Source organism: Acinonyx jubatus, chromosome A1 (genome assembly GCF_027475565.1).
Source record: "Acinonyx jubatus isolate Ajub_Pintada_27869175 chromosome A1, VMU_Ajub_asm_v1.0, whole genome shotgun sequence".
Taxonomy (NCBI): Eukaryota; Metazoa; Chordata; class Mammalia; order Carnivora; family Felidae; genus Acinonyx; species Acinonyx jubatus.
Window position 1 is genome coordinate 89474458 of NC_069380.1, and position 23096 is coordinate 89497553.

At 50.2% G+C, this 23096-nt stretch overlaps 1 protein-coding gene across 2 annotated transcripts in view; it reads left to right on the forward strand.

Moving 5' to 3' along the window:
* Positions 1-247: 247 nt before the first annotated feature.
* Positions 248-23096, forward strand: part of TBC1D9B (TBC1 domain family member 9B) — a 45993-nt gene continuing 23144 nt past the window's right edge. The window contains exons 1-7 of one of the 2 annotated variants that reach the window (XM_027076941.2): positions 248-451; positions 3838-3948; positions 9756-9874; positions 12641-12869; positions 13760-14018; positions 15094-15301; positions 18181-18393. In XM_027076941.2, coding sequence (XP_026932742.1) covers positions 334-451; positions 3838-3948; positions 9756-9874; positions 12641-12869; positions 13760-14018; positions 15094-15301; positions 18181-18393 — 1257 coding nt within the window. In that variant the 5' untranslated portion in view covers positions 248-333. The remainder of the gene's footprint in view (positions 452-3837; positions 3949-9755; positions 9875-12640; positions 12870-13759; positions 14019-15093; positions 15302-18180; positions 18394-23096) is intronic. The other variant, XM_027076942.2, reaches the window with a different exon arrangement.

Consider the following 23096-nt stretch of genomic DNA (forward strand, 5'->3'; position numbering starts at 1 on the left):
CTGGCCAGAAGCCCATGGCCCCGGGGCTGGGCCGTCGCTCCTTAGATGAGACTACAGTGCCGGGACTTGGGCGAGAGGGAGGCGGACCCGGCCGGGTCAGGCCGGCCTGCGGCGGGAGGCCGGGGGCAGTGGGGCGGGGCGGGGCCCGGGGAGACGCGCGCGCCCCGCGGGCCCCGAGCCGGCGTTTGCTGGTCCGCGCGCCCGCCAGGGGGCGCCGCCCGGTCAGCTCGCCCGCCCCGCCCCGCCCCGCCCCGCCCGCTCGGCTCCGGCGCGGCGGAGACGGCGGCGGCGCTTCCGCCTGGCCGGCCTCGGCCCGGTGCGAGCGGTCCCACGATGTGGTTGGGCCCGGAGGAGGTGCTGGTGGCCAACGCGCTTTGGGTGACGGAGCGGGCCAACCCCTTCTTCGTGCTGCAGCGGCGCCGCGGCCACGGCAAGGGCGGCGGCCTCACGGGTGAGAGGCGCGCGGCGGCCGGGCCTATGGACGCGGCCGCGGGCCGGGCGGGGAGGGCGCGCCGGCGGCGGGGGCCGGGCCGGGGCGGGGGCGCGAGGGGAGGGCGGGGGGTCGGGGAGGCGAAGAGGGTGTCCGGGGCGGGAGGTGGGGACGGGGCCCGGGGGCGGGGGGCGCGCGGTGAGGACGGGCCTAGGACGGGGGAAAGGCAAAGGGGCTGGCGTTGGGAGGCTGGTCGGCGACTTCAGCCAACCCCGGGAGGTCAGGCGAAGGCTGGCAGCGGCCTCTGGCCGATCGCGGTGCCCGTGAGCTTCCCGGGGCTTAGCCAGGCGTGTGCAGCCTCCTGGAGTGAGATTTCACAGCTGAAAGTCAGCGACATCTCCTGGTCCTCTGCGTCTGCCTCAGTTTCCCCCAGGACGTCAGAGGCGCCAAGTGACACAAGCACACGTTTTCTTTTGCGTCTTTCCTTCCGCCCAGATTTGCCCTTTTAGCGAGATCAGAGGCCCCCCGAGCTGCTGCTGGCCTCAGCCCCCATCCCTCCAGCTTTTTGTCCACCTTTCTTGCTTGGTGGTGCCCTGGAGCCGCAGACGGAGGCTTTGCCTAATTACCAGTGTAGGCTGTTCTGGCAAGCCAGCCAAGGTGCCCCTTTGTCCATCTGGGCAGCACCGCTAATGGTGGGCAGGCACCTCCAGGAGTTGTGTGGCACGTGGGATCCAGAGAAAGTGCCCTGGGCCTTCCCTCTCTCTGCAGGTTGTCCGAGGTCCCTCATGCTCCAAGCCTGTGTGGGCACTACCAGTGCAGAGCTGGGGCAGGCTCATTGTCTATGCTTCCAGGTGGCCCTTTGTTGCCATACCAGACTGCAGGCCCAGTGTTGCCAGATCTTACGGTTATCAACAGAAATTTCTGTGAAACATTGTGATTTTAAACATTAGCAGCAAATAGTCGTGCGAGATGCATCTAGGAGTTTCCCACAGACCTTCTCTGCCACTTTTCCTGGCCATACCTCCTAATGTGGAAGAGACTGTACCGTTCTTTTTTTTTTTTTCTTAATGTTTACTTATTTTGAGAGAGAGAGTGCCCACACACATGCTCGAGCATGGAAAGGGCAGAGAGAGAGGTAAACAGAGGATTGGAAGCAGGCTCCATTATGACAGAGCCTGATGCGGGGCTCAAACTCACGAACTGTGACATCATGACCTGAGCCGAAGTCAGACCCTTAACTAACTGAGCCACCCCAGGCTCCCCGGACTGTGCCTTCCTAAGAAAACTGTGTTCCCTTCAGTGCCTAAGCTGCCTCCCAGCAGCCTCAAGAATCACAGGAGCCAGTGCTGGACCTGTGTCCTAGACTAGGATGTTCAGTGGATGTTAGACAGCAGCTCCTCTGGAGAGTCTGAACAGTGGTCAACCTCAAAAGCCCATTTAGGAAAGCCAGACATGGTGCTCAGTACCTTGTGTAGCACCAGTGTGCTTCCAGCACTCGTTCTGTGCTCTGTGCATCTAAAGATCATCTCAGAGGGTGGGTGGGACCCTCTGTGCTCCACCTTCCTGGGCACAGAAGGTGCTTTCCACTTCACTCCTGTCTCTGTGCCCCCCCCCCCCAGAGTGTGTCCACCCCCCAACCAGGAACCACTCCTTCAGCTCCCTGTTCAGCTAGGTGTGATGAGTCCTGCCGTGGCCTCTGCCATGGCCTTCCTTGTGCCATCATAGACATCCTGGCTTCCTGAACCCTGTATCTCCAAGTGAGGAACAGTTAGCGATGTGGTTTTGTTCAGGCTGGCCTTTAAAAACAGATGCCAGCCCTGGGGCCCCTGGGTGGCTCAGTCAGTTAAGCATCCGACTAGGGTCATGATCTCATGGTTTGTGGGTTCAAGCCCCACATCTGGCTCTCTGCTGTCAGTGCAGAGCCCACTTCAGATCCTCTGTCCCTCTCTCTCTCTCTGCCCCTCCCCTGCTCACTCTCTCCCTCTCAAAAATAAATAAACATTAAAAAAAAAAACAAACAAACATGCTAGCCTGGATTCCTCATTGAAGAGTCTGAGTGTGACGAATGTTCTGCCCATGAAAAAGCTTTCAGGTCTTGAAACAAGGCTATGCCAACAGTATAAGGATTAAAATAAAATCTCCAAGACCCAAAGAGAAACCCTAGCAGAAACCATGGGGAAAAAAAAGTTTATTCCAAATCCTGATGAAGTTTTAATATGCCAATTTAACTGCAATTTAGAGAGGTGGTTTAGAACATTCCAATAAAACAAGCGAGAGATTCCAGACTCCTAAATTGGATGTGGGTGATGAGTATCTTCTTTTGTAATCAGTAATTTTATTTGTTAAGATTTAGGAGGGAAAAAAAATAGTTAAAAATGGAATATGACCCAAAAGTGTTAAAGTCGAGTTAATAAAATCATTCTGACATCAACAGGAAAATGGTAACAGAATATTTCCAGATCATACCAAAAACAGCACTTCATGAAAAGGAAAAAATAAATTCCAAATAGGAACAGTGAACAGATTTTCAGATAGCTTAATAATTCAATTTAACAAAGAGAAGTGAATCAAACACGGGTCAAAGGCATTTCTTCTAATTTGTCAGGGAAACAACAACATTGATAAAGGATATATGTGATGAAAAGGGAAATTTGAAATGTCCTAAAATGCTTCAGTTCAGAGATGGAAACAACTAGATCAGTGTTTTCCCAAATTGGACAGTTCTAAAAATTGCCATTTCTTCTTCAGTCATGACTTCTGAAGCCACAAGGAACCTCCTTAAACTTTCCAGAATAAAAATGTGTGATTACTTTGCGGAGGAAAGACTACATTATCTTCCTGTTGTTGATAATGGAAAGTGATATTACAAAGTCATTGTCTTATATTTGAAAAAGCCATCAGAGTACATGGCCAAAAATGTCAGGGCAAAAACAAAAATGTATCTTAATGAGATGTGTCTGGCAGTTAATAAAACACATTGTACTTTTTGTCTGGATTTTGTGATATCCATGGTATTGTTTTTGTTTTTAATTTGAGACTTGTCCTTTCTCGTTCTAAAGAAATGCTTGTTTTCAAACCTAATTTTGTATTTTTCCTAAAGAGGGCCCCCCAGAATTGTTTAAGCTTATAAAAAGGGCCCCTTAAATCCTGAGTCTGCCCCTGCCTGCAAGCATTTGTGAGTCAGGAGAATAAGCAGAAGCTTCCAGGAAGAAGTGGGAGGGGAGTTTTTGATAGGGATCAGATACAGCTGAAGGCCTTTGAGGAAAAAGAAGTTATTTGGTGGACGAGGGTGATGCCAGACCTGTCATCGCCTCATGGCATTGAGGACAGTGCTACTGTTCTGGCTGCCTCCGGGCTCGGCTGCCGGTGTGGCTCTCCCTCACCCTCACTCTCTGCCCTGCTCCCAGGTCTTCTTGTGGGCACCCTGGACGTGGTGTTGGACTCCAGTGCCCGCGTGGCCCCTTATCGAATCCTGCACCAGACCCAGGACTCCCAGGTCTACTGGACAGTGGCATGTGGTAGGTGCCTTGAATCACAAGGGATGCTGGACAGGGCCTGCCCTAGATAAGCAAGGTGGGCCCCCCGGCAGGGAGGGGACCCAGCCTGCATTCCTGGACTGGATATTGCCTCCAGAGAACCTGGTGCTACCCTTCGTTCAGACCACACAGCCCAGGCCTGCGTCCAGCTTAGGAAGGCAGCTCAGAGGTTCACAGGTGCCCTGTAGTGCTTTGAGATTGTGGACATTGGTGGGAACGTGCATGTGCGGAGCAGTGAAAAATTGAAGTTACCCAACACACAGGTTGCCTGCTGAGGGGGAACAAGAACAAGCCATCTTTCTTTTTTTTAATTTTTTTTTAACGTGTATTCATTTTTGAGAGAGAAAGACAGAGCATGAGTGGGGAAGGGGCAGAGAGGGGGAGACAAAGAATCTGAAGCAGGCTCCAGGCTCTGAGCTGTCAGCACAGAGCCCGACTCGGGGCTCGAACTCATCAACTGCGAGATCGTGACCTGAGCTGAAGTCGGACACCCAACCGACTGAGTCACCCGGGCACCCCCATCTTTCTATCTTCTTGTGTCAGCTGTCAAACTGTAAACGAATATCCTTTCTGTAGTCTAAGCACCATACTTTGGGCTTTTTTGTGTTGTTTGTTGGTGACTTTGTTTCAAATGGCCCCCTGGGACACCTGGGTGGCTCTTTGGTTGAGCATCAATTCTTGCTTCCTGCTCCGATCATGATCTCACAGTTCCTGGGATCAAGCCCTGCTTGGGATTCTCTCTTTCTCCCTCTCTCACTGCCCCTCCCCTGCATGGGTGTGCTCTCTCGCTCAAAATAAATAAACTTTAAAAGTAAATAAATTGGGGTGCCTGGGTGGCTCAGTCAGTGAAGTGTCCAACTTCAGCTCAAGTCATGATCTCAGTTTGTGGGTTCGAGCCCGCATTGGGCTCTGTGCTGACAGCTCGGAGCCTGGAGCCTGCTTCAGAGTTTGTGTCTCCTTTTCTTTCCCTGCTCGTGCTCTGTCTCTCTCTCTCTGTCTCTCTCTCAAAAATTAATAAACATAAAAAATTGTTTGAATAAATAAAATACAAATAAATAAAGTAGACCCAAATGTAATGCCAAGGTACTGGCTGGGTTCCTAAGCACAAAAAGTGTGATGTGCCTCATAGAGAAAGTAGGTGTGTTAGAGAAGTTTCATTCAGGCATGTGTTACAGACAGAGCTGCTAGCCATGAGTTCCACGTTAGGGAATTAATATATATTATATATATATATATAATATATATATATATATTATATATATATATTATATAATATAATATATATTAAATATATATATTAATCAGAGAGCCACATAAAACAAAGTCATGTATTGATTGGTTGATGAAAATGTTGTGACCACAGGTTTACAGGAGCTTAGCCTTCCCTGTAGCTCCCCTGGGGTCAGTATTGTTCATGAGACTTTACAGAAGTAGCTGCCGTGAATAATGGGACGGGCAGTAGTCATCCACCTAGGAGGAGACACGCTCAGCCCTCCCAAGAGTCTGGGAGGAGGTCCTCTTTCAGTGGGTACCAACCCAGCTGAGGTCACTGGGATACATTAACGGTCACAGCCAGCACTCAGACAACACATGCAGCAGGCCAGGCACTTATGTGAACCTCCCGAAAACTCGAGAAGGTGAAACTGTTTTTTGTGAGTTTTTTTTTCCTTTATTTTGAAGATGAGGAAACTGTGGCACAGTGAGGGTTAGGAGGCCTGAGAAAGGATAAGAGCGTTCACAGCTGAGACCCCTTCTTCCAAAGTCATCTTCCTCCCTGGCACCTGAACAGAGGTGCCCTTTCCCCTGTGTAGGAATCAACAAAGGCTTCAAAGTCTGGGATTGCCCAAGGCCAGGTGGGGGCGAATTGGGACCCCTGCTCTCCTGGTTCCAGAGTCTGCCTGAGAGAGGGGCTTCCTATGGGGTGGGACCCAGGGAGGTTGTCCTGTGCCTGAGCTGCAAGGAGACACGTTACTCTAAAATGGGCCTTTGTGGAGGCCTCTGGGTTAAGCATCTGACTCTTGATTTCAGCTCAGGTCATGATCTCACGGTTGGTGGGTTTGAGCCCTGAATTGGTCTCTGTTTTGAGGATACAGAGCCTGACTGGGATTCTCTCTCCCTCTGTCTGCCCCTCCCCTCCGTCCCCCCCCCCCCCACACACACACTCTCTCTCTCTCTCTCTTTCAAATAAATAAAACTTTAAATAAATAAAACTTTAAAATAAAGAAATGAAATGGGTCCTTTGGGCCCCTGGTTGGCCCAGTCAGTTAAGTGTCCAACTTCGGCTCAGGTCATGATCTCTCAGTTTATGAGTCGGAGCCCCACGTCAGTCTCTGTGCTGACAGCTCAGAGCCTGGAGCCTGCTTCTGATTCTGTATCTCCCTGTCTCTCTGCCCCTCTCCTGCTCATGCTCTCTCTCTCTCTTTCTCAAAAATAAATAAATACTTTAAAAGAATTTTTTAGGGGCACCTGGGTGGCTCAGTCATTTGAGCGTCCAACTTCGGCTCAGGTCATGATCTCACGGTCCGTGAGTTCCAGCCCCGCGTTGGGCTCTGTGCTGACAGCTTAAAGCCTGAAGCCTGTTTCACATTCTGTGTCTCCCTCTCTCTCTCTGATCCTCCCCTGTTCATGCTCTGTCTCTCTCTGTCTCAAAAATAAATAAATGTTAAGAAAAAAAATTTTTTTTTAATTTTTTTAATAAAATGGGCCCTTGAGATTTTCCCTTGTCTCAGCAATGTTCCTTCTCAGCAGATGAGGAAGAGACAATCCATGGCAGTGAGAGGAAGGCCATGCTTGTGGCAGTGTCGGAACTAGCAGGGCCTGGTGCTGGGGAGCCTTAGTCTTTAGCCTCAGGCCACACACTGACCTACTCCTGCTTCTACCACACCCCCCAAGCCTGCCCTGACCTCTGCTGTGCCTCCCTCCTTCCCCTTCAGCTCTGCAAAACCAGACACGGTCATGCTGACACCTGCCCAGTGAATCCTGACTCCTTAGCTTTCCATTAAAGGACTTTTGGGGCCAGCCTGCCTCCATTTCTGTCCTTCCCTCATCTCACAACTGGCCTTCAGCCAGACCAGACACACCTGTCCTGGCCAATGTGTAGTGTCCCCCCCACATCCACCTAACCTTGCACTCTGTTGAGAACCCGCCCAGTGTCAGCTCCTATGGAAAACCAGATTCCCCAGACCCAGGTATCCACTTTTTCCTTCTTGCTACTCCAGACTCACCATGTTTGGGGTACTTTTACCAGCACTTTTATACTAAGGGCTCACTGGCTCTTACCCTAGACTGGCAGCTCCCTAAGGGCAAGGGTAGAGTCTGAGCAACCAGTCAGCCTGGGCTAGGACCATGGTTTGGTCACATCTCAGCTGTGTGACACTGGGCAACTCACTTAACCTCTCTGTGCCTCACCTCCATCCTATAAAACAAAAATAATGGTACTGTCTCCAAGGTTCTCTAAGAAGAAAATAAGATATTCCATGAGAAGTTCTGAAAACAGAAGTAGCACTTAATAATGATTAGCTATCTTTTTTATTCTCTGAACCTAACATAAAGATGGCATAGTTTGTGTTTACTTAGTGCTAAGGGAAGATTGAGTTACTTCTAACTGATAATTCTTTTGAATGCACATAGGTAAATATTTATACTCAAAGTGCAGACAGATCCACACAGTGGACAGTGTGGACAAGATTTCTTCTGTTTGAGGTTGCCAGGAATGTGTGCATGAAAGACAATGACTCTAGAGCTGTATCACTTGCAAATTTAACTTCAAAATTCAAATGCAGGTTCTTGGCAAAAAGAGAGAGAGAGAGAAAGAGAAATCCCTTCTACCAACAAGACCTTGGCCTCTGTGCACCAGGGAAAGGAGGCCATAAAAGAAGTCCAAAGGAAAAACGGGGGGAGAAGAAGGAAATTGTGGGTGGAATTATGCCTGTAATTTTGATTGTCTGTTGTGACTCACTGACAGTTGTATGAATCTGGGTTTAATTGCCTTCACGTGGGCATCTTCACACTGGCCCACGGGAGAGGGGAAGGGTCTTAACTCAGTATTGATTGCTAGAGTAGTGAACTCCTTGGGTAAATGTAAAGGAACAATCAACCTTAACCAAGACCAGCTGGGTTGTGACATGTCCCAGAGCAATCAGTGAGCGAGATGCCTGGGACAGAGTTGATGGTAGGGACCAACTTGGCCTGGCCAGGGCAGGGTCAGGATTGAGTCTTCAGCTGGTGGAAGGTTGTTGATAGGTAGGGAAGGATGGGGTGGCAGAGAATCAGGCACCCAGCAAAAATTGGACTTGGGTCTTTACTCAGGCTCCCTCCATGCCTAATCTGTGGGCCTTACCACGGGCACTCACAGTCCATAAACTGATCAGCTGAGAAGGATGCAGGGCTTTCACTCTTCTGGTGTTCATTCGTTCAGGAAACGGTTCCTGAGGGGCGCCTGGGTGGCTCAGTCAGTTAAGCATCCAACCCTTGGTTTCAGCTCAGGTCATGATCTCACAGTTTCATGAGTTTGAGCCCCGTGTCAGGCTCTGTACCAACAGTGCAGAGCCTGCTTGGGATTCTCTCTCTCCCTCCCTCTCTGACCCTTCTCTGCTTGCACACGTGCCCCTCTCTCTTTCTCCAAATAAATCAAATTTAAAATCTTAAAAAAAGAAAAGAGAAAGAAAACAGTTCTTGAGTGAAATTTGCCAGGCACAGGCAAAATCCCAAAGAGGTAGGGGAAGCCAGGCAGAGACTCCTGTCATCCCTTTGCTTCCCCTCCCAGTTCCTTCAGTTGGGGAGAGGGGGCAGAGAAAACAGCTGCCCCACCCTTCAGGAGCGGCATTAAAACTGCCCTAAGTTTTTCCATTACCACTGGAGCTGCTGTGCCCTCCAGAACCCTTCCCTGAGGAGAGAAGGGACTACCTCCTAGGCGGGCTGAAACTGGGGACTAGCCAGAAGCTGCAGGGGTCAGGAGGGGGCAGGAGAAGGGCTTGGGTGTGAACAGCGGTGGTGAGGAGGACCTTGCAGGCAAAGGCCTGGGTGGGTGCCTCTGGCTTCAGAGAGAGCAGGCGAGAGCCTCTGGCTTGCCCCACAGAAGACCAGCTGGCCAGGGGCCTGGAGTCCTACAGGAAGCTCCATCCAGCTGCCATCTGTGGACACCTGAATGCTCCTGAAACTGCTGGCACTTACAAGTCTGACTGTCTGGTCAATCACCTATATATCAAAGACCACATCAAGTCCTTTTATCTGGAAGGGAAATCTTTACAACTAAGCAAACCTGCAGATCTATAAACTATTTCTGGAAGGGCATGTAGGAAGCTAGTGGTGACTCTTACTTGGTGTTAGGGGAAATGGAGGCTTTATGTTCCACATGACTCTCTACAATTCTGCCTGAACCATTTTTCGTGTTCATGACTACTGTTGTGTATGTAAAGTTGTGGTTTTTTTTTAATGTTTATTTAATTTTGAGAGAGAGACAGAGTGAGGACAGGGGAAGGGTAGAGAGAGAGGGAGACACAGAATCCAAAGCAGGCTTCAGTCTCTGAGCTGTCAGCCCAGAGCCTAATGTGGGGCTCAAACTCACGACCCACGAGATCATGACTTAAGCCAAAGTCGGGCACTTAACTGACTGAGCCACCCAGGCACCCTTGTACATAAAGTTTAAGTAGGAAAAGAGTTAGCAGCCTGAAGATTGGAGTCTTTTGGATATAGCAAATTAGGTCATCTGTTTTAGTCTCTGAATTTATGGTTAAGGCCTGGTGGTTTTAATGATTTTCCTCTTTTTTACTCCACCAAACCTTCCTTAGGTTCTTCCCGCAAAGAGATCACAAAGCACTGGGAATGGCTGGAAAATAACTTACTCCAGACGCTGTCCATCTTTGACAATGAGGAAGATATCACCACCTTCGTCAAGGGCAAGATACACGTAAGGTTCAACTTCCACCACTGGCTCCTGCTCCTGCTCTGGGCTGGCAGGTTCACCTGTATCATCTTATTTAACCTCCAAACAGTGTGGTTAGGTCTTCTCTCTGTTTACTAGAAATGGAAGGCAGTGTTCACTCCCGTTCTCTCAGTCTTGAAAGGGGCATTTGAACTTGCCACACAGGTCCCTGCTTCTCCCGGCCAGCTGCAGGAGTCTGACCAAGCTTAGCTGGGAGTTTCCATTCCCCACAAAGGAGCAGCTCTCATGGCCAATGCCTTGGCCACCATAACAGGAAGAAGATGGAAGTGATAGAATAGTTGGAGGCATGTCTCATTTACAAAACGAACACTACTTAAAAATGTGTGCACCCTCTGACCCAGTGATTCCCTTCCTTGGAATTTACCATATGGTGTCGTCATACGTGCAGAATAACACATACTCTGCAGCACTGTCAGCAGAAAGACTGGAAACGGCACCTTCCAGCCTATGGTAGGAGGGGAAGCAGCTGCTATCTGTTCTGCAAAATGAGAGCGGTACTTCTTGCTAGCGTAGCATTTATGGAGTACCGTACTGAGCGCTTTATGTCAGGGGACTGGTTAGGTCATATATGTTATACTTAGTGGAATATGCATAAAAACTGATGCAGTGATTGTTGGGTTGTTTCCTTTTCCAGGGGGGCAGTTAGCACTGTAAGGAACATCTACCTAAGCGCATGCTCATGTGTGTCTTCTTTTTGTTCAGTTATTTTGCCTTCAGTTAGATTTCTTGGGGGTTCTTACTGAGTCAGAGTTTCGCGGTGCATAGTTGCTTTGAGCAGGCCCTGTGACTTCTTTATGCCAGAACTTTCCAGACCTGGGCAGATGACACCAATAGTTCCTCGGCTCTTCCCCGTGTGCTTTGGGGTTCAGAGTAAGACCTGCATTGCCTTTCTAGCTGCACGAAGAAAGGCAAGGAGGGCAGAGGCAAGTCTCTATTCTCCTAATGAGCAAGCTGGGCAATAATAATAATAATAATAATAATAATAATGACTGGCTCAGTCGGTAGAGCACCCGACTCTTGATCCCTTGGGGATGTGAGTTCAAGCTCTACATTGTGAGTGGAGCTTAACTTAATAATAATAATGGAGGCACCTGGGTGGCTCTTGTTGGCTAAGCATCCAGCTCTTGGTTTCATCTCACATCATGATCTCTCAGCTTCGTGGGTTTGAGCCCTGTATTAGACTCTGTGCTGGCAGTGCAGAGCCTGCTTGGGATTCTCTCTCTCCCTCCCTGTCTCTCTGCCCCTTCCCAACTCATGCTATCTCTGTATCTCTCAAAAGTAAATAAATAAGCTTAAAAATAAGAATATTGATGATGATGAAGCAGCAACATTATTAAATGTTTCCTCCATGCCAGACCCAAACAAACTAACCAACAAAACAGAACAAAATTTCTCAATGACTCATGGGTTAAAGAAGAAATGCATATTAAAAAATATTTAGAACTCGGGTGCCTGGGTGGCTCAGCCGATTAAGCATCAGATTCTTCATCTCAGCTCAGGTCTTGATCTCAGAGTGGTGAGTTCAGGCCCCCACACTGGACTTCACACTGGGTATGGAGCCTACTTAAGAAATTTTTTAAAAAAGAAAATACTTAGAACTGAATGATTGTCAAAATACTGCATATCCGAATTTGTGGACTGCAGCAAAAACAGTACACAGAACATCTGAAGCCTTAAATCTTATGAGAAGAAAAAGAAAAGATGGAAACTAATGAGCCAGGCATCCAGTTCAGTAAGTTAGCATTTCTGACTCCAGAAATCAGGAAATTTGAAGGAAATCACAAAGGGCAGAAGTTAACTGCATAGGAAACAAAGGAACAATGCAGAAAGGCAACACTTCCTGAAAACCAGCTAAGACATAAACCTGTGGCAAAAGGGATCCAGGACCAAAGCTAGAAACCTCAAATAAGCAATGAAAAGAATGAAATATGAGAACCATCTATAAAAAAGCAGAGTTGGTTTTTTTTATTTTTTGTAATGTTTATTTTTAAGAGAGAGACAGCACGAGTAGGGGAGCAGCACACACACACACACACACACATACACACACACAATCTAAAGCAGGCTCTAGGCTCTGAGCTGTCAGCACAGAGCCCAATGCAGTCTTGAACTCACAAATCATGAGGTCATGACCTGAGCCAAAGTTGGACAGACACTCAACCGACTGAGCCATCCAGGTGCCCCTAAAAAAGCAGAGTTTTAAAAAGGAGAGAGAAATACCCTAAAAAGCTTTAAGCCAACCAATTCAGGAGTTTAGGGGTGTCTGGGTAGCTCAGTCAGTTGAGCGTCTGACTCTTGGTTTCAGCTCAGGTCATGATCCCAGGGTCATGGGATTGAGCCCCCCCCCCCCCCCCCCCCCGCCATATCGGGCTCTGTACTGACAGCACCAAGCCTGCTTGGGATTCTCCCCCTCCCTGTTCCCGTGCACGTGCACACATGCGCACGCTCTCTCTCTCTCTCTCTCAAAAAATAAAAAAAGAAGAAGAAATGTTTATCTTTAAAGTCACTACTTCAAGCCAGCCATGCTAGAAGTATTATTAGCTCAGGGAGTTGAGGGCATCTGCCTGGGGTCTGTCTGTCCAACTGTGTGCCCCAGCCTTGCCCACTGGGCCTCCCGTGCTTGTGGCCCTGGGGCCAGTGAATGAGAGTCCTGGGTCCCACTGCCTGGGTTCCCTGGGGCCACAGAAACCCCTGGGCAGGACAGGAGTCAGTTCCCTTGTCCTCCTCCAGGGCATCATCGCAGAAGAGAACAAGAACCTGCAGCCCCAGGGAGACGAGGACCCCGGAAAGTTCAAGGAGGCCGAGCTGAAGATGCGGAAGCAGTTCGGGATGCCAGAGGGGGAGAAGTTGGTCAACTACTACTCCTGCAGCTACTGGAAAGGTCGCGTGCCCCGGCAGGGCTGGCTCTACCTGACCGTCAACCACCTGTGCTTCTACTCGTTCCTGCTGGGGAAGGAAGGTGAGTGCGGCAGGCAGGCCCGTCATCCTCAGCTTCTCTCCCCACTGCCTCCCCACCCCAGAAAACTCACCACCTCTCCAGACCGCTCGGGTTCCTGAGTGCCTTCCTTCCTCTCGGCCCCCAGATACTCTGTCCCCACACACATACCAGAGGATCTCCCCGAAACCCAGTGCACCTCACTGGCTCTCGGTAGGGAGGCCCAGACTCGAGCTAGGTCTGCACCTGGCTCTTGGGGGCTCCCCATCCCACCTCCATCCATCGACGTGGTTCCTCACAGAGTGACTGCACGGGGGCTCCCTTCTCTCCTTTAAGTGGAATATCCAAGGGCACCTGCCATCCTTGAGTGGCTCTGGGTTATGGGTGCCTTGTTGCTGCAGGACCCTCCCTGCCTCCGGACACAAGGCTGGCGCCCTCTGCTGCTACATCACCCCAGGAAAGAGCTCCCAGGGCTCCAGCCCTCCTGAGCCCAGCAAGGCCTTGTCCCACCAGGCACACATCTGACACACCCTTCCACCTGCCCTTCTTCCCTCTCCACCCCGCCCCTCCCACCTCCTCACCAGGCAGGGGTCAACGTCCCCTCTGTCAGCACACTCCCACTAGGTGGGCTTCTCTGGACCACAGTCTCAGCTCACTTCCCATGTTCATCTGTGTTACCCTTCAATCATTTGTGGGACACATAGTCACCCCAGATATTCTTGGGGCCGGTCCCTCCATGTGGATCACATGTCCCAGCACAACCAGGCTCAGGCATGGGGGACACACAGTTAGTGATTCCCTCGGGGACACACAGTCAGTGATTCCCTGGGGAGCGGCTGTCCCAGTGGGTGCACGTGCTGTCCAGCCCTCCGGCCCGTCTGACCCACTGGTGTATCTGTCCTGCGGGCATGCAGTGAGCCTTGTGGTGCAATGGGTAGACGTCACAAGGCTGGAGAAGAATGCCACACTGCTCTTCCCCGAGAGCATCCGTGTGGACACCCGGGACCAGGAGCTCTTCTTTTCCATGTTCCTGAACATCGGTGAGACCTTCAAGCTCATGGAGCAGCTGGCCAACCTGGCCATGCGGCAGCTGCTGGACAGTGAGGGCTTCCTGGAGGACAAGGCACTGCCCCGGCCTTCCCGGCCACACAGGAACATCTCGGCTCTGAAGCGGTGAGTGGCCCTCTGGGGTGGGAGGGACCCGCCCCCCTCTCGGGGTGTATTTGGGACAGAAGGACACCATGAGGTCCACAGAGGTGCCATCCAAAAATAGCTACTACTAACCACACAGAGTTACTTCTCAAAGCCCTGTGAGGTGGAGGGGCTCGTATGCTGGCGATTGGTAGACAGTAATGATGGCTGGCCCTCCTCCCCGGAGCACTACCGTTGTGTTCCTCAATTGTAGCTGCGAACCCGCATGACTGGCCGGGAGCTCAGGGGTTCCCGGATTCATACCTGTGTACCAAGACCTCATCCCCGCCTGGCTGTTTCCTGGGTTGCCCCCAGAGACCATGGCCTTGGCCCAGACCGTGAGGTACACCTTCAGGACCAGCATGTCCATCCAAGGATGTCACTCTCCATATGTGAGTGATGGGGTTGCTGCTGGAACCTTCCAGAAAGGAAACAAGCAGGGCCAGGACTTGACACTGTCCATCAGGGTATGCCTGCCAGGCCTTGCTCAGGCTGCTGGCAGCCCCCTCTCCCCCGGGGGGCTCAGGAGAAAGATATTTCCAAGGAAAGAGCCACCAAAGGGGCCAGGACCAGGGTGCCAGGCAGCCACTTCACATGGCCATCAGATAAGTGAGCATACCCTTGCATTCATCAATAGGACATCTTGGGGAGTCCTCCTCTGGGTGTTTGGGTGGGGCTGGGTGTTCCCTGGCAGAAGTAGCAGCCTTGGGGCAGAGGCATGCAGGGCAGGTGTGGGGAACCCCCGGGCACTGGGGCCCTGTCCATCCTCAGCACTAAGCAAGCAACGTGTGAAGCCCTGTCAAGCTGTGGGTGTCCTCCAGAGCCCTTGCGGCCCAAAGGCACACTGTGTGCTGCGTACATGTCCTCTGCTGGTCGTGCAGATGTCTCCCGTGGTACATGGCCATCTGCTGTGTGTGTTTTATTGAATTCCAAGTTCCCTGGGGCATGACCCCAAAGAGCCCAATCCCGTGTGGAAACCAAGGCTCTGAGGTCCCCTTGCGGGCATATTGTGTCCTCACTCTTATCTCCTTTCCTCCACCCCACCTTGGTTTCCCAGAGACCTGGATGCCCGAGCCAAGAACGAGTGCTACCGGGCCATGTTCCGGCTGCCCAGGGACGAGCGCCTGGATGGCCACACAGGCTGTACGCTGTGGACCCCGTTCAACAAACTGCACATCCCTGGCCAGATGTTCATCTCCAGCAACTACATCTGCTTTGCCAGCAAAGAGGAGGACGCATGCCACCTCATCATACCCCTCCGGGAGGTGAGCCCCCAGTGCCATGCCAGCTCCACGACATCTGGTGGCGGGCCTGCAGAGGGTACAGAGCAAGTCAGCAACTTCCCTGAGCCCCTGCACTGGGGCCAGGCCCCTCCACCTGCCAGGTTCCCTCAGGGATCCCCTTGACTGCTGGGGAGCAGGGTGGGGTTTGGCATGCCAGAAGCACTCACACTGGGACATGAGGTAACTTCAGGAAAGTCCTGTGCCTCTCCAGTCAAATCCCAGTGGTGTCCAGCAGGTGAGTGTCCCCAAGTCCTGCCTTCCTGGCCCTGCACTTGGACTTGAGCAAAGTCCTGTCTTGGCTGGGCTTGGAGGACTCTGGACCCTCACCAGCCCCACCATGTCACTCTTGGAGGCCATCTCACTGTTCCTCTCCCAACACTTGCCTTGGCTGTGACTCTGGCTCCAGCAGGGCTGGAAGTCCACTGTCACCTGTCAGGGATGGGGGCAGCTCTCACCTGTCACAGATAAGGGTCAGCTTTCACCTGTCAGGGACGGGACAGCTCTCACCTGTCGGAAGTGTTTTTTCTCAGGTCTCTTAGGCTTCCACAGGGACCTTGAAGGCAAGGCCATTTGTTCTGTGCTGCTGTGAAGGGTGTAGAAAGTGAGGGAGAGGGCCCCTGCCCAGATGGAAAGCACTGACCCCACAGTCACAGCAGGTTCCCAGGCCTCCTCTTCCTCATGGCCCAGCAGAACAGGCGGGCTGTTCAACTCTATGAAGCCCAGTAAGGTTCTTCAGTTATAACCCAAATCACAGTATCTTGATTTTATTAAAAACCCAGAACAGTGACACCTCCCTGCATTTGTACAACGCACTCAAACTGTAGATGCAGCTATGAGCAGGGGTGGGGGGTTCTATGTGCTGCCTCGTTTCCCCAAGGGAAGTCAGAGGCAAAGGACTCAAAAGAGCCAGAAGCTCAAGGCTCAGGTAGCCCCTAACCCGATGTTCCCTTTTTGCACTGGGCCCATGAGGCTATCCTGGGCGCTGTGCTGACCTGGCCCTGAGACCTGGGGTGGGTGCAGAGGTCTCCTTAGGCCTCAGCTCTATTTCTCCTGATGATCCTACCTTTTTTTTCTTTTTTAAGTTTTACTTTTTATTTTGAAAGAGAGAAACAGAATCCCAAGCAGGTTCCACTCTGTCAGTGCAGAGCCTGAGGTGGGCCTCAAAATCATGAGCTATGAAATCATGACCTGAGCCAAAACTGAGAATTGGTCTATTAACTGAGCCACCCAGACACCCCTGATCCTGCCATTTCTGATGGCAGAGAGCTCTGGCTGAGGCGGGGGCAGACTGTCTGGGGCTCTTGGGATGGGACTGGCCCCGCAGCTAGTCTGGACAGACCCGGCCTGGTGCTGATGATCCTCCTTGCACCCACCAGGGCACTTCACAGGGCCTTCCACTCAGAGCATGCTGTGTGCCCACACCCAGTAGGCTCTTGACTCTGCACCCACCCTCCAAACATGCTCTTCCTGTTGCAGCCTTGGGAAGCAGCATTCCGTCCGTCCGTCCATCTGCTCAGCTCAGAAGCAGGAGCCGTCCTTGCTCCTGACCTGGCCTTGTTCCCGCATCCCAACCATAGCACGTCCCTTCCTCTCCACAGCCACCTCCTCAGGAGGGTGCTGCCTGCACTGAACCCCATTAGTCCCCTCCTCCCACAGCATGTCAGTGCCCTGCCCCGGCTCGTCCAGCATCTCCTGTGATTAGAAGAGTCCCCAGCTGGCTGCTGTGACCTGTGGACCTTTAGTGAACCATTCACTCCTTTTTAGGTCTTAGCTTACATGCATGCAGATGTGCTCACACACACAAACACACACTCATATGCATCTGCACACATACTTATCCACATATACACACACCATACACACACCCACATGCATCTGCACATATACCACACACACGCACATGCTCACACACATCTTGCACGCATGTAGATACATGTACACATTACCACCCCTATATGCATTCATGCACATACATACACATACATAAATACACACCATAACACATGTGTGCACTCCTACACGTACATTTGCACACATACATACACATGCACACATAATACACACTCACACATCCCTCTCGTCCTCACTCTTGCCCCAGCTTCTCCAGCCTTTCCTTGTTTGTCAAGCTGGTCCCATCCCTTCCTCAGGGTGTTCGCTGGGAATTCTGCCCTGATGTCTGCCCCAATTCCTCCCCTGGCTCTACCAGTTCTCAACCTCAGTTGCTACCTCCCTGTACCTCCCTGGAGGTGCCTTCGGCATGAAGCAGCCTGATGGAGTCCTAGCTCACCCTTTGGTCCCTACTCACCTGTGAGAACTATGCTTCACCTACATGTCCATAGTCCAGCCCCTGGGCTGCAGGCTCTGCAGAGGCATCCCTTCAAAGTCCTTTTTGCACCTTCCACACCTGTGATACTCTGTCCACACGCCTCAAGGTCAGAGCTGGACCCAGGACACACTGTCAGCAAGTGCAAGCAGGGCCACTCACTGTGCTTTAGAGTAAGAGAGTAACCGGACATCTTTGGGAAATCAAATGGACCAGCAGCTGGGCTGAGCACCTTTCATTCTGCATCATCATTCTCATGACAGCCCTGCAAGGCTGATATGCTCGCGTCCGCATCAACTGGGGGAAACAAGGCTTAGATGTGCACGTAACTTGCTCAGAGTCACATGTTAGCAAGCAGCAGAGTCCACATATGGATGCAGTGGGGCCCAGAGAGTTCCCCTGACCCCTCACAGCGCCCTGGCCAGGAGAGAACTATGTGAGGCCGCTGTGTCTCAGACGTACAAAACTGTTCAGCTTTCTATCCCAAGACACAGATGCCTAATAGGTTGGGGTTTGTTTTTTTTTTTTGCCTTCTCAGGTGACTATTGTTGAAAAAGCTGACAGCTCCAGTGTCCTGCCCAGTCCTCTGTCCATTAGCACCAAGAGCAAAATGACCTTCTTGTTCGCCAACCTGAAAGACCGTGATTTTTTAGTTCAGAGGATCTCTGACTTCCTCCAGAAGATGCCATCCAAGCAGCCGGGCGGCAGTGGAGTGGGAAGAAAAGCCAGCACTGTGGAGCCGGCCCCAGAGGTAAGAGGGCCCCTTGGGAGCTGTGAGGTGGGGATCGGGGCCAGGGCCAGGGCCTCCATGCTGGAGTCTGATCTTATGGTGCCTGTTGTGGCCTCAGGTGGGGAGGGCACCCTCTGGGTGCAGGATGGAGAGCCTAATCTACCACCCATCCCGGTATCCCAGCCACACACTGCCTGATCTCACAGGCCTCTCTGCACCCCACCACACCCCCCAGTCCTCTGAGCCTCACCTGTCTGCGCCAAGTCCCATTCCACATAAGAAACCTTCCCTGGCTTGACCAGCCAACCTCATTTCCATCCGTGAGGAACTTTCGCTACACTATCAAGGCCTATCCAGCATGGGTTTATTTACTGGTATTTCTTCTGTCAATCTTTCAGGGATTTTTACAGGGAGAGACCTCCTTTTCATCTATTTTTATTTTTTTAAGTTTATTTATTTTGAGAGAGATTGCGAGTGGGGGAGAGGCAGAGAGTGGGGGAAAGAGAGAATCCCAAGCAGGTGCCATGCTGTCAGCACAGAGCATGATGTGGGGCTCAAACTCACAAACCATGAGATCATGACCTGAGCCAAAATCAAGAGTCAGGTGCTTAACCAACTGAGCCACCCAGGTGCCCAAGGCCTCCTTTTTAAAGACTTACCTTCAATATCACTATTACACCAACAAAATTAACAATAATTCCTTAATATCAAAGACAGTTGAGGGGCGCCTGAGTTGCTCAGTTGGTTGAGTGTCCCAACTTCGGCTCAGGTCATGATCTCATGGTCCGTGGGGTCAGGCCCCATATCAGGCTCACTGCTGTCAGTGCAGAGCCTGCTTCGGATCCTCTGTCCCCGTCTCTCTCTCTCTGGCACTCTCTTGAAAATAAATAAACATAAAAAAAAAAAACCAAAGACAGTTGAACCTTGAACAATGCAAAGGTTAGGGGCATCGACCCCTCACACAGTCAGAAATCCACGTATAACCTTTGACTCCTCAAAAACTTAACTACTAACAGCCTATTGTTGACTAGATGCCTTACAAATAACATAAACAGTTGATTAACATATGCTTTGTATGTTATCTACATATGTATTATATACTGCATTTTTACAATAACATAAGAGAAAAGAAAGTGTCATTAAGATCATAAGGAGGGGCGCCTGGCTGGCCCAGTTGTTGGAGCATGCAATTTGATCTCAGGGTTGTGAGTTTGAGCCCCACGTTGGGATAGAGATTATTTAAAAGTAAAACCTTTAAAAAAAAAAAAAAGAGGAAGACGAGGAGGATCATAAGGAAAGGAGAATACATTTACAATACTGTATTTATCCAAAAGATCCATGTGTGAGTGAGGCCGTGCAGTTGGAACTCGTGTTGCTCAGTGGTCAACTGCATTTGTATTCACGTTTCCCCAAACTTTTTACTATTCGATCGTTTGCGTTGAAGTACAGATAGGTCACATGCGATCAATTGATACGTCTCTTAAATTCCTTTTTATCTGTAGACTTCTGCTCTCTCATTTTTCTTGCAGTGTTTTGTTGAAGGAATTGGGTCATTTGTGCTTTTCCTGATGTGTCCCTTTGTCCCCTATTTTCTGTCAGTTGGTAGTTGGATAGTGAGATCCAGATCAGATTCAGGTTCAGTTGTTTGTGTGTTTAGGGGGCAGATCTACTTGTATGTGGGGTGATTGAGGAGCTACGTACTTCCACCAAGAGCTATATTAATACCTGATCATTGTGTTATGTGCCATTATCAGTCACTGTCGAGCCCTGTATAGATCTGGTAACTCATCAGGGATTGCAAGATGGTGGCACTCTACTACTACCATTCCTTCTGTTTATTAGCTGGAATACTTCCATATTGAGAGGGGCCCCCTCATCAACTACCTAGTTACCTGAGGCACAGTTCGCATAGGAAAGGCAGAGTAAACCTTGTAGCCTTCCTTTTTTTTATTCACCAGTTTTTCAAATGATGAGTCAGTTCCTTAGCATCCTCCAGATGTGATCATGTCATTTGTTATGTCTATTTTGTAGTGTAATTATGAACTTACAGATTTGGGCGCCTTGATATGTTTCAATCCATGACAGTTATTATCCTCAGTCCATCTGTGACCAGAGAGAGCCCACTGAGGTTCACATTTGCGCCCTTTTGACACAAAAGGCCTGCTTCCTGGTCATTTTTGCCTGCTTCCTGGTATGACAAGATGTGTGTGCTGTGGGTCAATCTGAGTTTGTGAAAACACTTCAAGACTAGAAGAGTCCATATAAAAATCCACATATTTGGCTTCTTTGGAAAAATCTGCGGCCCTGGTGTGACAGCGCTCACATTCCCACCAGGTGGCATTGGAGCCAAGAGGTAGCACATGGCCTTCAGCTCCCTAGAGCCCCCACCTGGTCTGGCCCACAGAGACCTTTAAATTTTCCACCCCTGTAATCAATGCTCAGTAAGTTATTAAGCAGGTAAGGAATGGATGGGAAGGGGCCAGACAGAACCTGTTCATTAGAAACATTCAGAAAGGTTTCTTAGAGGAAGTTGGGCTTGATCTGGGATTTCAAGGGAAGAGTAAGTTTAGGTTGAGTGGAAAGGGACATGAGCAAGCATGTTGAGCTGCCTTCATGAGGCCCAGCACCACAAAGGACAGGGCTGCCGGGCCAGAGTAAGCACAGGCTCCTGGCCCCTTCTAAATGGTCATCATTCACCCAACACATTTTTATTGCATTTCTATCAGGTGCCAGGTGCTATTCTATGCACTGGGAATAGAGCAGTGAACAGATTAGACAGAGTTCATATTCTAGTGAGAGAAACAGACAATAAGCAAACAAAGGAGGGGCTCCAGTCACATGGCATTTAAGCAGAAGCTTGAAAGAAGGGAACAAGCCATGAAGTATCTGGGGAAAGAGTGATGGAGGCAGAGGACATAGCAGGTGCAAAGACCCGGAAGTGGGATTGAGCTTGGCACAGGCTACAGAGACAAGCGAAGACCAGTGTGGAAAGTGAGGTTAGAGAGGAGGCAGGAAGCCAGAGCATGGAAGCCTGTAGACCTTGTAAGCACGTTAGCATTGACTCAGTAATACGGGAAGCTGTCAGCACGTTCTGACCAGAGGAGCGACACAATCTGTGCATGCTTTCACAGAACTACTGTGGCGCCTTGTGTTGGGAACAGGTTAGAGGTGCAGCTCCTCAGTACAGAAGCCACACGTGGCTCTTGAGCCCTTAAAATGCGGCTAGTCCAAATCCAAACGTGCCATGAGCATAAACTAGACACCAGAGGTTGAAGATATGCAATGAAAAGAGATCTCAGTAACTTTTTCTATGAATTCTGTGTTGGAATAATCATATATTGGCTATATTGGATCAAATAAAATATGTTGCTAACACTTATCTCACCAATTTCTCTCAGGCTTTTTAATATGGCTCCTAGACTGTGTTAAATTACCCACACTGCTCTCATTCTGTGTCTCCTGGACTAGAGAGTGGCGAAAACAGAAGCGGAGTTGGAAGGCTGTTACAGTAGGCAGGACGTGGGACAATAGAGCCATGGTCGAGGGAGGTAGCAGTGGAGCTGGTAAGAGGTGGTCAAATTCAGGGTGTACTTTTTTGTTTTTCAATTGTGGTAAAAGACACATCACCTAAAAATCACCATGTTAACCATTTTTTAAAAAAATTTTTTTAATGTTTATTTTTGAGAGAGAGAGCACAAGCTGGGGAGGGGCAGAGAGAGAGGGAGACACAGAATCCAAAGCAAACTCCAGACTCCAAGCTGTCCACACAGAGCCTGACATGGGGCTTGAACTTGTGAACTGTGAGATCATGACCTGAGCCAGAGTTGGCCACTTAACCGACTGAGCCACCCTGGCACCCCTTACCCATTTTTTTAAGTTTATTTATTTATTTTGAGAGAGACAAAGATAGTGTGAGTGGGGGAGGGGCAGAGAGAGCGGGAGACAAAGAATCCCAATCAGGCTCCAAGCTGTCACTGCAGAACCTGACTTGGGGCTTGAACTCACGAACTGTGAGATCATGACCTGAGCTGAAGTTGGACATTTAACTGATTGAGATACCCAGGCACCCCACCATCTTAACCATTTTTAAGTGTACAGTTCAGTGGTGTGAAGTACATTCACATCTTGTGTAACCATCACCACCACCCCCATCTGTCCATCAACTCTTTCCGTCTTGCAGAACTGAAACACTCACTCCCTATCCCCCTTCCCTGCCACCTCTGGGAACTACCACTCCCCTTTCTGTTCCTACGAACTTGACTGCCCAAGGTGCGTCTTATAAGAGTTCCTTTTGTGACTGGCTGATCTTATTAATATAATGTCCTCAAGGTTCATCCTCATGGTAGCATAGCACATGTCAGAATTTCCTTCCTCTTTAAGGCTGAATAATATCCCATTGTATGTTTATACCATGGTTGCTTAGCCATTCATCTTTTGATGGACACTTGGTTTCCTTCCACCCTTTGGCTATTGTGTAATGCTGCTGTGAATGTGGGTGTGCAAATATTTCTTCAAGACCCTGCTTTCAGTTCATACGGATATACCCAGAAGTTGAATTGCTGGGAAGAAGTCAATGGGTAATTCAGTGTTTAATGTTTTGAGGACTTGCCATACCTTTTTCCACAATGACTCTACCATTTTACATTCCCACCAGCAATGCCCAAGGGCTCCAGTTTCTCCCCATCCATGCCAATGCTTGTTATTTTCTGAGTTTTCTAATGGAT